The sequence below is a fragment of the Nannobrachium achirus genome (genome assembly GCF_963921795.1).
Source record: "Nannobrachium achirus genome assembly, chromosome: 23".
Lineage (NCBI taxonomy): Eukaryota > Metazoa > Chordata > Actinopteri > Myctophiformes > Myctophidae > Nannobrachium > Nannobrachium achirus.
Window position 1 is genome coordinate 32,234,812 of NC_137830.1, and position 17,193 is coordinate 32,252,004.

The 17,193-nt window shown below is 42.6% G+C and overlaps 2 protein-coding genes across 3 annotated transcripts in view; one reads left to right on the top strand and one right to left on the bottom strand.

The window, feature by feature from the left end:
• Positions 1 to 11,126, top strand: part of LOC308309005 (protein arginine N-methyltransferase 8-B-like) — a gene marked incomplete at both ends in the record, with an annotated part of 44,122 nt that extends 32,996 nt beyond the window's left edge. For both annotated transcript variants that reach the window (XM_080754460.1, XM_080754461.1), the window contains 4 exons: positions 1,935 to 2,050; positions 6,961 to 7,111; positions 9,320 to 9,441; positions 11,043 to 11,126. In XM_080754460.1, the coding sequence (XP_080610586.1) occupies positions 1,935 to 2,050; positions 6,961 to 7,111; positions 9,320 to 9,441; positions 11,043 to 11,126 (473 nt within the window). The remainder of the gene's footprint in view (positions 1 to 1,934; positions 2,051 to 6,960; positions 7,112 to 9,319; positions 9,442 to 11,042) is intronic.
• A 4,611-nt stretch (positions 11,127 to 15,737) lies between these two features.
• cracr2ab (calcium release activated channel regulator 2Ab) overlaps positions 15,738 to 17,193 on the bottom strand; it is a gene marked incomplete at both ends in the record, with an annotated part of 38,755 nt that continues 37,299 nt past the window's right edge. Inside the window, 2 exons of the mRNA XM_080754335.1 lie at positions 15,738 to 15,825; positions 16,363 to 16,439. Coding sequence (XP_080610461.1) covers positions 15,738 to 15,825; positions 16,363 to 16,439 — 165 coding nt within the window. The remainder of the gene's footprint in view (positions 15,826 to 16,362; positions 16,440 to 17,193) is intronic.

Here is a 17,193-nt window from a genome sequence, read left to right on the forward strand (position 1 = left end):
CATCTCTAATGAAATTAGCCTAAAAAGGATGAGCCATTTTGTTGGTGCTCTTATTTTAGGTCAGTTGATGAATGGCCAGAACTGGGCACTGATTACTGACAGTGGTGTTATGTAATACAGACTGATAGTGTTCCACTCGATTAATTAGTTTGTTTTCTGGTTCAGGTTAAAAAATAAAATAAAAAGAAAACTAGGACAAAAACAGGGCATGAGACTGCTGCCCTTATACTATACACCATGAACAGTTAATCAAACTAATAAAGGATGCTTGAACACTGGCACATCTAAAAACGCCCTAACTCAAGGCCTAGCCGGGCTTCTAATTCAACGAATTACATTGAGAGCTTGTACTGTAGATCTGCTATTCTTGAAAATGTTTTCCTATAATGACATGCCCAAAAAAAAAACTGGTTGAAAGTGGTTAAAAATGTAATGCTAATATCCAATGCTGATTATGCCGTTATATAAAAAATGTAATGGCCGATCATTTGGGGTCTACACAACACAGTCTCAAAGGATTCCAGCCCACCCTTAAACAGTAAACAGCCTGCATTTCTATAGCATCTTTATCCAAGCATAAAATGTGCATTACATTCACACATGCACACAGACGACAGAGGAAACCATGCAAGGCACCGGTACCTTCCCACACCAGGAGCAGTTAAAGGGTTCAGGGTCTTGCTCAAGGACACCTTTGTCACGCAGCCATGAGGAGCCAGTTCCCAGATGGCTGTGTGCTGTCACACCGTGGTTTTGGGTTTCTCTGCATGGTGGCAGCGGCCCCAGGGTTTGGGCCGTGCGACAAAGAAACAGAAAGGAGTTCAAGTTGGGGATGGAGGAGAGAGCGAGGGGATGATAGAGTGTCTTCTGGTGGTGTTTTCAACCCAATGCCGAGGAGGCATACCCGCGCTGAGAGGCTGCCAGACTTGGAGGTGGAGGTGGAGGAAGTCTATTTCAGGAGGCAGCAGACACACACATACACACACGCACACACACGCAGGCAGGCAGGCAGGCACACACACACGCACACACACTAGGGATGGGACGATATGAAAATTTCATATCACGATTATTGTGACCAAAGAAATCACGATTTACGATATTATCGTGATAATCAATATATCCCCAACATCCATTATCCTGGGGTGGAACATTTGCCAAAAAATAGCCGATCTACAAGCTCACAACGCGTTGCATTGAGATTTGGTAGAGAGTGGAAAAATACTGTATCAATATTAAAAGTATGTTTTACCACGGAGGACGATATCACGATAAATTTAATCTCCATGATACGATTATTGTGAGTGTTTTTATCACGATAAACGATATCGCTTATCGTCTCATTCCTACCCCACACACACACACACACACACACACACACACACACACACACACACACACACACACACACACACACACACACACACACACACACACACTTCTTAGCAGAAAGTTTAAGGTCTCAGCTATCAAGCTTGGCAACCAACATGGACCTTGCCGTGTAAAAAGACAAAACTGAATCCTCCCCATGGTCCTCATGAGAGAACTGGACAAGATTCAGGTTAGGGGTCCACATTTAGGACATTTAGGACATAATGTTTATGGGTTATATGGGTGGAGTTATGGCGTAAACTTTAAACGTAGTTGCGCACTGGTGTCACGCACCGACAAAATAGTCTGCTCTGTAAGTTCACAACGCAAACGTGCGTGTGAACTTGTGTTGTGAACTTGGAGATCATTATACTTATTGCCATCCAAAACTGTTACTTTTCAGGACTTCAAAAACGTTGTCCTTGTCTTGAGAGATTAGAAGTATATTACAAACGTGTGTGTGTGTGTGTGTGTACTGTATCTGTATCTGTATGTGTGTGTGTGTGCGCGTGCGCGCGCGTGCATGCGTGTGTGTGTGTGTGTGTGTGTGCGTGCGTGCACAGGGTGGGAGAACGTGTACGGTTTTGACATGAGCTGCATCCGTAACGTTGCCATCAAAGAACCCCTGGTGGACGTGGTTGACCCCAAGCAGGTGGTCACCAACTCCTGCCTCCTAAAGGTTAGTGTGTGTGTGTGTGTGTGTGTGTGTGTGTGTGTGTGTGCGTGCGTGCGTGCGTGCGTGCGTGCGTGCGTGCGTGCGTGCGTGCGTGTGTGTGTGTGCTTGCGTGCGTGTGTGAGTTTAAAACATACGTAAAGGAATCTCCGCTGGAATTGAAGCTCTCTTCCGGGTTCTCTTCGATTGCTCTCTTCGCATTCAATCCGACTTTTTCACCATTTCTCAGACGTTTGAATGCAGAGAGTATCCACTGGGTATCCACGGAGGAGTATCCACGGTATCCTGTTCTCCGTGCACTTTGAAGTACGCATGCGCCGATATCTCTCGCCTTGAATATTATTCCCCTCAGGGGAATCGAACCCAAACCGTGGGTTTGTTGCATCCGTGCTCTACTGACTGAGCTAATGAACGGATGATGTGACTCCTTTTTTGTGCATTTATCTTTGACGTGGATAGTGGGGTAGACGTGGATAGTGAGGGACTGAATATTTACTATTCTGTCCATAACGGCACATAACTCGGTAACGCGGTTGAGTGGGATTGGGCGCCGTTCCCACCGCTCGTCGCGGCAACTCGGCACGCTAGCGCTCGCCTCGGTGGCGACTCACGGGGGTCATCGGCGCCCAATACCGCGCCGCTCCGTCGGGGTCTGTGGCGTGGAGCGTTACACCGGGGAACAGAGAATACTTGGCATCTGGTTCGAGGCTGGGATTCACCTCAGGTTTTATTTTTGCGCTCCTCTGAGGTTGACCACTAGATGTCGACATTTTACTACTAATATCTCTGCATTGGTGAGATATTGGATACTGGATATCCAAGTATCCTTGGATACCTCTGCATTGAAGAGTCTGAAAGCACGTAAATATTTCGCATTAAGTGCGTTGATATCATTCGAAACAGGTGTTAAATGGCAGATGTCGCTATTTCACCTTCTACTGGTTGCAATACATTATAATCTCAATATGAGTTTTGGGAAAACTTTACACTTGATTGTATTACCTTAGTAACAGCACTTTATGTTTTCAATCGTTTGTATAAAGTCTTTCCCAAATCACCATGATATGCATTTAGTAAATTATGGTCCCATTCATTAAACAAAACGTAATTAGGGTATGTTTCTAGGCAGAGCCGCCGCTAGGCACATGCACAGCACACACTATGCGTAGGCAGGGCACGAAAGAAAAAGAAAAAGACAAGCTGATCATCATCATCTACTACTAGTAAGACGCCACAGGGCGACATGCGATGCACCAATTCTTGTCCATCTGGCCAGTGATGTATATCGGACCAGTTACCCATATATGGAGACCACTGGTACCCATACATGGAGATCCATGTACTGTATATGGTACATCCCTTTTATGCCCAGACGTCGAGATCACTGTCTGAACCAGCCACACAGATATGGCATTCCCATATGAAGTTAGATATGGGCTTAATATTGATGAAATCAGGGATCTCCATGTATGGGCATAAAAGGGATTGAGTGGTTCCCATTCCCATGACATCACAACATGCAATCCCTTTTATGCCCATACATGGAGATCCCTATCTGAACTAGCCACACCAGGCCATGTCTTGGCCATCTGTCCAGTGATGTACTGTATATCGATAAACATAATAAGATGACCGCGGCCCCTCGCTACCTCTTTCAATATCCTTGTTTCTCATTGTTGCTTAAAAAAACATATTGTCCCATTTCTATTCAAATGTATTGTGCTATTACGATTTTGCCACTGCTGCTCCTTTGTTTTCGCCGCCTCTGTCACCGTCATTTTTATGATAACATTTTCATCACCGTTTCCTCTTAACCTTTCACTCATATCCGTTTTTCTCGTCCTCGTCCTCGTCCTCCCCCCCTCTCTCTCTCTCTCTCTCTCTCTCTCTCTCTCTCTCTCTCTCTCTCTCTCTCTCTCTCTCTCTCTCTCTCTCTCTCTCTCTGTTTTATTCTCTGTCAAGCCTCAGTGATGTGTGTGAATAGGTTTTTTTAGCACTCGGTCTCTTCTGAAGTGATTCTGAAATGTCACACACGTTGAGTCACTGCAGGAAATCAAAGGGCCTCTCCACCATCTCAATAGACTTTTTCCTGATTTGAAAGCTGTTGTTGTCCTTTTATCATCTTCTTCTTCTGCTTCTTCTTCTTCTTCTTGCAGGGGGGGGAGGGGGGGGGGGGACTGGGAATTCTAAGGCATTGGTTGACTAGTCTGATTAGGCTGTCTGTTGCGGTGCCAAGTCACCATCCAGAATGTTGTTTGTAAAATTTATCAAAAGCCTGGACCAGGCACTGAGCTGAGCTTCTGGCTAGGAAAACCATTATGTGATGAATGAAACCCATCAGTCAGTCGGTCGGTCGGTCGGACGGACGGACGGACGGACGGACGGTCGGACGGACGGACGGACGGACGGACGGACGGTCGGTCGGTCGGTCGGTCAGTCAGTCAGTCAGACAAACAGACAGACAGTCAGTCACTCATAGCTCACACCGAAATTACACATGTCCAGCCTGTCCATTTCCTTTTAATGGTATTTTGTCATGGTGTCACAGGAAAGGACAGTGATGTTTAATCATAACTTAACAGGTTGCGATTTAAAGTCCCTGTCGGCTGGCTAGTAAAGGCTATAAGGTTGCATTTTATTGTCTCACAGGGGACATTTATCTTGCTACAGTCTGTAAGTAGTGTTTGACATGATGCTAGGCATTTGCTTCACATAAAAAAAAATATATATAAAAAAAAAACAGCATGGTAGATATTGGACTATTATAATCGTTGCTGTCGGGGCAGAAACCTCTTATCTTCATATTTTAACCTTTTGTGTTTTTTCAAAAATTAACCCATTTAGAACGGGTACACATTATTGTGTATCATTATTTTATGCTTTAACTATTGAAAAATAGCAGATATACAAGCTCACAGCGCGGCACCGAGTGCCGCGCTGCGAGCTTGTAGATCTGCTATTTTAGAAAAATCTTGAAAATTAGAATTTTTACCCGATTCTATAAGTGTCTTTTGAATCATTTTAAGGTTTTTTGAAAAACATAATGTTTCTATGTTAGCAATATGGCCAGCCATCGTCAAAGAAAAGGTCCTTTTCACTTAACTGGAGCTCAGTTGGCCTGTTCTCGAGAGACTACTATGTCAGTGGTTCTCAAACGAAGGACCCCCAAAATGATATGTATTTGGCCACGGACCCCCATCTCAAAATATTTTGTTTCAGGGACCACCCAGAAGCAAATTTGAGTTACAAACATTAGCTTAAAAAATATTCAAATATTTTCACACATTTTCACGACTTTTCAAAAATAGCAGATCTACAAACTCGCAGCGCAGCACTCGGTGCCGCGCTGTGAGCTTGTATATCTGCTATTTTTCAATGGTTAAAGCATTCAATAATTCTAGGCCTAAATTAAAGCCCAGCAGCGTCACACAAATGCATCAAAAGTAGCAGATCGACAAGCTCGAAACGCGGCACAAAGCGACGCATTTTGATTGTAGATTTTCAGCTTTTGCTGTTTTTGAATTGAATCCTGAAAAGTGACAGTAACAATTCTGTCTTGGCCATATACAGTATGGAGCATCCATATATGGGCATTGCCAAATGGTTATTCCCAGATAGGCCTTAATATTGATGACATTGGGACAGGGATCTGCAATTCTGCATATATGGGCATAAAAGGGACAAGGACAGAATTAATTTGCACATATGTTCATATATGGGCATTCCCAAATATGGGCTTAATATTGATGGGCATAAAAGGGATTCTATTGTATGGCATTCCCAGATATGGGCTTAATATTGATGGGCATAAAAGGGATTCTATAACGTTGCCCTAACAGGGCATGATCTGGGAATCAGATGTAGAGGTCAGCTCCATATATGGAGATCTAGGTGATGATCCAGTTGTCTCCATGTATGGATATCCAGGGTTTGAAGATGGTCAGTGTAGTGATCTTCATATGGATATTCAGGTGTTGATATTCAGCAGTCTTGATTTGCGAATGAATTCTGTCTTGGCCATATGGAGCGTCCATGGGCATTGCCAAATATGGGCTTAATATTTATGGCATTAAGGATCTCCATATATGATTGCCAGAACAGGCTGTCTTGGGCATATTTGGAGTGTGGCAGTCAACAATGTGATGTCACAACAGGTCAGCTATAGACATTGAGGCGTTACTGACTCACTGACTGACGGACAGGATTTGCCGGGTTTCATAGTAAACTGCGACCTACGGTCACAATCATAGTAACCAATAATACTCTGCCATACAGATTGGACAATTGTATTCACTTAAAAATGTTAAATAGCGCAGCTAAAAGTAAAGTCATATCGCCCCTGTAGCATTTTTATCGTAGCAATGTGTGGTCCTTGACTTTAGAATGTTTCAGAAATACTGGTGTAGTCAACTTCAGCTTTTGGACACTCCCCCCCCCAAACACATGACTGAGTGGGTATTTTTGAATGCTTACAGCATTTTGTAGACTCTCCACGATGCTGCCACCATTCAGCATCTCCAGAGGAGATATAGTGTGATGTTTTATGCGTCGGGTGATTCAGGCGTGATGTGCAGTGTTGAACTTGCTGCTCTCGCGCCGAGGAGGTAGGTGTTGATTGCAAAAAAAACATTCAGCGCTTGAAGTTGAGCTCGATATAGAAGCAAGTGGGTGTACGCGCCCGCACGCACATGCAAACACACTTGTTGTTTTAAAGTGTTAGTTTGCATTTTTGGACCCAAAGCTGTATGAAATACTTGCCAGTAATATAGTCGTTGCAAACATCTGCATTTGCATTTCTTTCAACACAGTAAAAACTGAATTCATGGTCTGGAGAGGGCACTTTTTACAGAAGGATAAAAGGGCAGGGGCTCAAGCCCCCTTTGATGTCTATGTGTGCACGTGCCTGACTTCCTCAGGAGGTGGACATCTACACGGTGAAGAGCGAGGACCTGTCCTTCACCTCGGCCTTCTGCCTGCAGATCCAGAGGAATGACTATGTCCACGCGCTGGTCACCTACTTCAACATCGAGTTCACCAAGTGTCACAAGAAGACCGGCTTCTCCACCGGTGAGCAGTGCCGTGTTGTTCATTACGCCAACTAAAACTATGACGGAAAATGTTCACCTTGTTTTACTGACGAAAACGTAATAAAAAGTAAGCTACTGAATCTAAGACTAAATATATTGACAATTTCGTCTACAAATAGAAAATAGACTAAAATGTTAAGGGAGGGACTAGTGGAGAAGAGAACCAGCACAACTAAAATAAAGTCATTTTGTTTGGTTGCGTTCAGGTTTTCTGAAAATAGCTGATCTACAAGCTCACGGTGCGTCGCAGTGCGATGTGTTGTGAGCTTGTAGATCAGCTATTTTCAGCATGCAACCAAGTGTAGAATTAGGCATTTAGTCGACAAAAAAAAGAATTGGAAGTAAAACATCTCTAAATGAAACTAAATGAAATTGTATTCAAAAGACTATGACTAAAAGTAAATCAAATTGTGCTGTCAAAATCAACACTGGAGTAGTGGTGTAAAGCAGGGTTTCTCAAAGTGGGAAAGGGTTCCCAAACTTTTCAGGCCGTGACGCCCCAAAATGAGTTGGACCCTAAAAGGTCTAAAAGGATTGACACTCTCCTATATTGGAGGGGTAACATTTTACATTAAGGTTGCCCACTCTTTCTTAGTGCCCACTCTTCCTGTTGCCGTCAAAAACAATAGGCAACAAGCATTATATTTCCAGTCTCAGAGATTGTGTTATGTAAGCGTATGTTAACGCACCCTCGCACCTACAGTATGCTTACATAACTTTGTAGAGGAGGTTCTATGTTTGGATGTTTTTCAACTGTTTCCCTGAGGCTAAAACTTCACTCAGTTCTCTGCCATCTCTCTCTATACCTCTATCCTTCTCTCCAAAGTTGCCAGATTTTGTGAGAGAAATAAGCAAGCAGGTCTATGAAAACAAGCCCAAAAGAAGCGACTATAGGCCACATGAGCACTTTGAACCTATCAGTATTTTATCCTTTTTATTATTATGTTTTTCATTTTCCATAAAAATTAAAACATAAAAAACACTGCCCCTCTAAAAAAAAGGCCAATATCAGTCACCAGACCAAGGTCGGGTATTTTCAGTGAATCTGAAATGGTTAAAATGGAGTTTTAACTTACAGTGGGGTTATATAGGAAGGGGGCGTGTCTGTTAAAAATTAATATCAAAGGTTTAAATAGTAAATACTGAATCATACAATTTTAAAACTGGAGTTCTCACGAAAAGCCAGAGTAGATGTTAACTCTTTTAATGCCGTCTAACCAGTTTGACGAGAGATTCTCAATACCGACGAATTTGACGACCTATCGCTAGATGGCGCTGTTCGCTAGCTTAATGGTCACCAATTATTTCCAGGGGTAACCGGAAGGTCACCTGACACGGCGATGACGTTCACAGAACAAAAACAGCGTTTCCCTTTTTTTAGGATTAGGATTATTTTTAGAATACAAATAAAAATAGCAATAAGGAATGTGTATGATGGGTAAAGGGGCTTGGGCACAAGCTTGTTGCAGAAATGGATTGGACAGGGCCAATAATTTGATGACCAGCAGTGGTTCCCTATGGAGACACAAAGAGCCTACTTTGTTCTCTATGGAGACACAAAGAGCCTCCTCAAATTATTGGCTTAGGAATGCGACAAAAACAAAGAATATCCATGAATTGAAGTCTGCATGGGGTGAGTAATCAATAGAAAAAAAGTCATTTTGGAGGTTAACTATCCCTTTAATACAGGGGTCTTCAACGTTTTCAGGCCAAGGACGCCTTAGTTGAGAGACAACCTGTTCATAGATTCCATATAGTTTCATTGTTTGACAGCGCAAATCATCAGTGTATTTTGGATTCATGTCAATTTGTGTTTTCAGATATTTAACCACTTGAACTGTCACTATTTGATAAACTTGACCTTTCGCTCTGTACTTAGTCTGCTCTTTTTCTCATCTACATCAAACCAATTTGCCATAAATAGCAGATCTACAAGCTCGCAGTGCCAGGCGTCGTGAGCTTGTAGATCTACTATATTTGGCTAAAGGTCTCAGAATATGAACACTAGGGTTCAAGTGGTTATTATAAAAAAGGAGAAAAATAAGTTTCTATCACTAATAGATATGGAGGACCCCCTGTAGTAACTCTGAGGACCCCCTAGGGGTCCCGGACACCTTGTTGACGACCCATGCTTTAATGTTATGTTCGCCATATCCCAATGTTTAGCGTTATAAATGATATTCCACAGCTCCGGATGCACCCAACACCCACTGGAAGCAGACCGTCTTCTACATGGAGGACTATTTGACCGTCAAAAAGGGAGAGGAGATCTTTGGCAGCCTCACGGTGAGACCCAACGAGAAGAACGTGGTAAGATCACAGTCTCAACATCTTCCGCGTGGAATCAAATAATCATTGAAATAATCAAATAATTGATACAAAACTGAGCAGGTCGTGTAGGACATTTTCGGCACACAATTAAAATATAGTTGCAGTATATGTATCTATCACTGGCACCTAACTTTGTCCTCAGTAGGGGGAGCTGCGAAAAATCGGGTATTGTCGGTTATAAAGTCGGCTAAAATCTGTATTTTCGGGTATAAAGTCGGCTAAAACGGGTTTCCTTTATTAAATCATATTTTTCCTTTCACAATATTATTTCGGGTGACTTTGGGGCATCACATTGGCTATGTTATGCTAACTCCAGGCAGTCAGTTCTGTTCATATTAACTCACCCATTGCTCCACCCATTGCTCCATTCCTGCTATCTCAATTCCTCCTCCATCTGAGCCATCCAAATTCCAAAAGTTGCCGTTCTGTTAACCATATTCGCCGGGAAACGTCTTCCGAGTTTTACTTAATTACTCCAGTAACCACACAACAGGTTTGTTGCTGTGTGATTCCATGCGTTCCGTCTTCTTCTACCGTCCGGGCTAGAACACACACTCGCTGCAGTGGGTTGCTGGCTTACCCCAAGCTGCAGGCCATGGGGGGGAAGGCGGGAACCATTGGAGCGAGTGTGTTCTAAACCGGACGGTAAAGGAAGACGGACTTCATTCATCTGTGGCACTCAGTCAGTCCGCCAGTCACAGAATTAATTCATTGAAAGATATTATAGTAGCGGGGGGGTCTACGCGGGAGGGGGGGCCGGGCTCCCCCTCCCTGGCGATTGGGGGAGCAATTGCCCCCTCTTGCTCCATGTAACCGGCGCCTGTGGTATTTATGACAGCCTGGTAAAACATCCATGTGTCTTCTGCAGACCGGTCTGGCCCCAAGGGCTGATGGGCATTTTGTAGAAACCAAAAAGTGGAATAATCAATCAGCGTCTGTCAATCACATGGCACTGAGCGCAGGGCCTAATCTCAGGGCCTGCAGCTGTGGCCCTTCTGGTCTGCAGAAGACACATGATAATGTGAATTCACACGACCAGGATGGTTTACCAGGCTATTATGCAGTAACAATGATAACTATAACTACAGTACATACCTGTATACAGTATTATGAGTCTGGACAGGCATGGGGATAAATTGCATCTTACACCCCTCATGCATTATTTTGTTGCTTTCGAGTTGAAAGCTTGTATGTCCAAAACCATTAATTAAAGAAATAAATAATTAAGAGCATTGTAAAATAGCTGATCTACAAGCTCACAACATGTTGCGATGCAATGTGTATGAGCTTGTAGATCTGCTCTTTTTGCTGTGTTCGCCACACTCTTGTACGACGAAGTTAGGGCATTCATTTATGAAAAATGGAAAGGTTTCTGACCGACAGCAATTGTTTCTAGTTGTTAGTTCTGTAAGAAAATGAACGTGACTATCTAAGTAATAGCTGGCAGAACCCAACATGCATCCATTGAGTTCAATGGAGCGATGGCGCCATCTTGTGTTCTGTTGCACTTTCTTGATAAAATAGATCTCCTTCTCGGTGTGGAAAGCCCTTTCATTCTGTCATTTTGTTTTGTCCTGCAGCGTGACCTGGAGTTCACCCTGGAACTCGACTTCAAAGGTCAACTGTGCGAGGCGGCCATTTCCCACGACTACAAAATGCGATAAGGAACTCCTAACGCCACGATGTTAACCTCCCCTCGCCCCCTCCCAGAAGACCCTAGAGGGGTGGGGGGTGGTGGGGGGGTGACGAGACGGAACACGACACAGGCTTTCAAAGAAGCATTCCTATTGGCTGCTGAGTGTCCTCCTCAGGTCACGCCAGCCACCTGTGATGTGATGTCATCGGAAAACGCCAAGAAACTACGAGCAATATAATGCCATCAACTCTACTAACTCCTCGACTGCCTTGGGAGCATCAGCTGAATGTAATATCCGAAAGGAACTTGATTTTCCTCGCAAAGTTTCAATTACTTTGACCCTAAACGGTGAAAGTATACTTCCTGTATAATACTAGACTTTAGGGCTGGGCAATATATCGATATATATGTATGTACAGGTGTATATATATATATATATATATATATATATATATATATATATATATATCGATCAGGATATGAGACTAGATATTGTCTGGGATTTTGGATATCGTAATATTGTGATATGGCATAAGTGTTGTATTTTTTTCTGGTTTTAATCACTTAAAGCCTTATTTTATACTTTAAAAACATTTAGAAAAAATGTAATCAGAAATAGCAAAAACTGTCGATCTTCAAGCTCAAAACACAGACACGAGTAGATCGGCTATTTTTTTTGCTTTTTTGAGAATATAAAAAATGAAAAAGAAAATGTATCAATCAATAATATTTGTTTTGTCCATATCGCCCAGCTCTAGTGAATGCCAAGTTGTAAAGAACTGCCCTCATTGACTCATCAGGGTGACAGCACGGTCGTTGTGTATTTTTATCATTTGTACCCAAGTCCCACTGTATATTTGTATACATACCAAAATGATCGTTTTCACAATGTGAAATTCAGAACATTCGTGAACAAAACGCAGCAACGCATGTGCAAGTCGGCGAGCCGCGAAACCCGGCAAGTGTGCGCCAGAGGCCTCACGCGCTTGTGCTTGTTTTAATCGTTTGCATGTGAAAGATTTTGTCGCGAGCCGACTGCAGAAAAAGATGCTAAATATAAGTGATTTTATTGTCACTGTCGGGTGGAAACCTTGTATGTCCAAAACTGTTACTTTTTTTGCAGAAACAGCCACTGCATCTCACATTGTGAGCTTGTAGATTGGCTATTTTCTCTACTTTTCGACAGTCATAGGGCATTCGCTTTTGAATAAGACATGGAATTACAAGGTTTGTGCTGGACAGCGACATTGTGTTTTACGTTGACTGAAGATTATTCAAAAGTACTGTGGTGCCAGTTAAACAATGCCTCAAAATAAGAGCCAACACAAATGCAATATTATGTCATAAAACTAAAGTTTCACTTGTGAAATGGATGGAAAAATATAATATGGGAAAAAAGATGAAGATGACGGTGAATAAAATGACAGAGATACAAAGACCAAAACATTTTATTCTGTTGACTGTGACCTTCACTTACAACTGCTATTTTTTGCCAATAAAAAATACAAACTCAGTTTTCACTACCGTGACAAATTGATTAACTAAAATATTTTACACTATACATTTAGAGAGACTTTAAACATAATGCTAAATTAGAGTATGTGATCATCACAATGCAAATTTTACTTTTTTCCACAAAGGGCAAAGTGACCATTTATATAAAATAAAATCTAATTACAATAAACAATTTCCTAGTTTTTGTAACTGTTTTTTTACAATACTATGATTTGACAAAACTTAATAGCAATATTTACAGAAAGGTAATGAACTAGCACTATATTGTCAATGTGTAACTCTTGAGAGTGTAAAAATGTAATTTAATGCCTTCAATTGGCTTCTAAAAACACAGGTTTGACAGAGGCTTACTACTCTGCATGGCGACCACTTTGCAGCGAGTTTCGAGCAGTCACTTGCTCATCCCCTGGGTCACGGTTTTGTGTTCCCATTCTGAATTCCAATAGATATGTTTAACATCGCGGCATATCATAATCGTGGTCCAAAACAACCGTGGCCTAGGGTACGTAAATGACGCCAGACTTCGGTACCCTATTTGAAGGCATTAGATAACTGTGCTTTGATTGGTTGTACATAAATGTCAAAAGGACAAAACACAGAATTCCAAAGTAGTGGGCCAGTGGTTCTCAAACTTTCCTGGATCAGGGGCCCACTTGAAAGTCCTCAAAATTGGTCGCGGCCCACCCAGCTGGCCACTTAACAGGGCAGGCTAGCCATGCTAAGTGATCAGGTGTTTTGTCAGGTCGATTGTGTTCAATGAATGCATGACACCCGAAAGTTTCGTTTTTTGTAGGGTTTAGTGGCCTAAACCTTACATGAAACTCTGATTATTCCACTAGAATTGTTTGAAAACTGGGTCCGCATCAATATGCCGACGGCCGGTATACCGACACTAAAACTAACCCTAACCCTAAACCTAACCTCAGTAACCGTGACGAGTAACTAACCTGCCGACGCTACTCGGAACGATGGACCGGCGGAACAATGAGCGGACCCCTGAAAACGTTTGTTATTAGTTACTTTTTGTAGATTTTGATTATTACAAAATATACAATAACCACGTCAGCCACATTTCGGCCTTTTGAAAATAGCCAATCTACAAGTTCACAATGTGTTGTGATGTGACGCATTGTGAGCTTGTAGATCTGCTATTTTGAAAATATATTTATACTGTACATTTTATTGATTTGAAAACATTCTGCATAATGAGTACTTTCTACTTTTGGTACTTTAAGTATATGTTAATGCCAATACTTTTGTACTTTTATTTAAGTCCATTTTGAATTCCAGTCTTGTAACCAGGGCAGGAATTTCATGGAGGCCACGAAGGCTATTGCCGCCGTTGCCCCTCAGTTTGGCATTGTGCCCCTCAAACCAATGGCATAACCTGAGGCCACAGTGGCCTTAATGCCCCAGCTGACTGTACCACTTTCTCCCCTGTCTGTGTCTGTGTGTGTTTTTTTTTTAAGATTCTGAAATCTTAAATCCCCAGAGTCCCCATCTTTAAACCAATCCAGTGACTTTGATTGGTGCAGGGCTGAGCATGGATCAGATTGTACATACCATAATTTATCTATTTCACTGCAGATTAGGTTATCACCCCTAACCCTTAAATTCAACAAATTCTTTCAGTGGACTAAAATCTTGTTTTATTTGATGGCATTTGGCCTTTGTGCCCTCAAAAAATTTACAAAGCCAAAGGCCAAGTGGCCTTGCCCCTGAAATGACGAAATGCCAGGCCTGCTTGTAACAGAGTAGTTCTACATATTGCAGACAGTATTGATGCTTTTACCTTTAGTTAAAAATGTGTGTACTATTTCCACCACTGCCTACTCCACTACATCTCGGATCCAATTATTGTACTTTTACTCCACTACAATTATTTGAAAACTTTAGTTACTAGTTACTTTGCAGGTATAAATTATTGCGACCGTAAGGTCGCAGTTTAGTATGAAAACCTCCACCGGCCGTCCGTCCGTCCGTCCGTCCGTCCGTCACACACGTCACACCTTTGCCCTGCTCAATGTATACGTGTAACGCCTGATACTGAGGTGATGTGTCACTGTGACATCACAGATACTGAGGTGATGTGTCACTGTGACATCACAGGTGAGATCGCAGTGATGTCAGATACTCAGAGCAGGGATCTCCATATTTAGGCATAAACAGGTGACATCACAGTGATGTCAGATACTCAGAGCAGGTATCTCCATATATGGGCATAAAATGGATTCTGTTAGGGATCTCCATACTGTATATGGGCATAAAAGGGATTAGTGATGTCAGATATTCAGAGCAGGGATCTCCATATATGGGCATAAAAGGGATTAGTGATGTCAGATACTCAGAGCAGGGATCTCCATATATGGGTATAAAAGGGATTCAGATGGAGATTCAACTTCAATGAGTAACAATGGCAAACTGTCAACTGCCCGTATGTCTTGATAATTGGTAAAACAAACTTTTGGCCTATTTGTGGCTTATCATCACATCCAACCATCTTAAGATACTCAGCTAGTGGGGAATGCTCTCTTCCCTGGTGAGAATTGCCCCTTTATATAGGGCTTGTTTGTGTATTGTATGACATCACGCCACATCATCAGCTGTGGACTCTGTGATGTCATCGTATCTCCATATATGGCCATCTCCGTATATGGAGATATAAGTCGTCCATGCCCAGGTATGGGCTGGTGAGGTCAGACTTTGTGTGATGGGTAGGTTATCTCCATATATGGAGATTCAACATTCCAGGTGTAACTATGGCTGCCCGTATGACGTGAGAGGTGGAGGCTGTGATATTTGTGGAGATAAGCGACCAACGGTCGCTTATCTCCCGATTAGGGAGTCTTACTGGTAATATTATAAAACAAACATTTTATCCATAGGCTATTTGAAAATAGACGATCTACAAGCTCTTGATGCGACGCGCTGAGAGCTTGTAGATCGGCTATTTTCAAACAATTCGTACTTTTTCTTTTGGTACTTGAAGTACTTTTTGATGCCAATACTTTCATACTTTTATTCAAGTACATTTTGAATTCCGGACTTTTACTTGTGTACATCTACATTGCAGTATTGATACTTTTACTTAAGTATACAATGTGAGTACTTTTTCCACCTCTGATTACTTGCAGCAGGCTTTCTTCTTGACGGGCTGGGCACTGAGGATGATGACCGTGTCCCTGACGCGGTCCTCCTGTTCCTTCAACACTCTGGACAGATAGACAGACAGACAGACCAAAACAAATATGGATCAAAGTTGTCAGTTGCCACGTCTGATTTCAGTCATTTGGACTCCATAGAGCGGGGGTTTTCAAAGTGGGTGACGGCAGTCCAGGGGTGCGAGCTTGCCTTGTAGATCTGCTATTTTTGAAAAATTGTGCAAGTCTTTGAATATATTGAATATTTCAACTCCTTCTAAAAAAATCGATGTTTCTATGTCAGTGGTGCTCAAACTTTCTCATGTGAAGGACCCCCAAAATGATATGTATTTGGCCATGGACCCCCATCTCAAAATATTTAGTTCTAGGGACCCCCCAGATTAAGCAACATCTGAGTTACAAATGTTCGCTTAAAAGAAATTCATATAGGCCTATTCAAAGACTTTTCAAAAATAGCAGAACTACAAGCTCGCAGCTTTAGCTTGTAGATGTGCTATTTTTCAATTGCTAAATAATTAAGGCCCCTCCACCTTGGGCCCTGGTAACTCAGTCCCCCCCTCAGCCCCCCCCCCCCTCAAACAGCCATACCTGGCCAGGTGCGTCAGAGATTCGGTGACGTTGCAGCCGGTGTAGGCGCTGACCTCGGAGAACATCAACTTGTTGTCCTGCACAGGAAGAGCATGCAAAATGATATCAAGACAAGCAGTGGATAGTATGCAGGGACGTGCTGGGCCCCTGATTCAGCCCGGGAAAAAGAGTTGGAGAGGCCCTCATTGCGCGCTATAGAGAGAGATCTCTCTCTATAGCGCTGCTGCTACTCAAAGATTTGGGACAAAGTGACAAGCCAGTGGGCCAATTACATGAGTTATATTTCGTCGTTGTCGGGTGGAAACCTTGTATGTCCAAAACCGTTTGTTTTGTATTTATCATTTTAAAAATGATTTAAACTAGTGAAAACAGCCGATCTTTTTTTCCTAATGGCCAGCCTGGACCGGCCGGGAATGAACCGGCCGTTCGGGAGTTCTCCCGATTTTATCAATGGCCAGCACGTCCCTGATAGTATGTGTAGTACCTGGGCTGAACAGCCTGCTAAAATAGCAGCTCTACAAGCTCACAACGCATCGAGCTGTAAGCTTACAGACCTGCGGTGAAACGATTTGGAGGCAGAAAGGGTGATATTGGTCATTGCATGTATGCGTCACAGTTTTTTTTTGAGATTCAGTAAGATTGAGACCAGTAGCGCTCGTTTTTGGGCACAAGGTGGAGCAAGCGGTGCCTCCTTCGGGGAACAAGGAATAATTTGACTGAGGTTAGGGTTAGGATTAGCATTCACCAGGTTAGCATTCACCAGCGTGGGACTAATGGGAACAATGGAGGAACAATGAGACGTCGGACCAATGCAGTCAAATGCTCTACCAC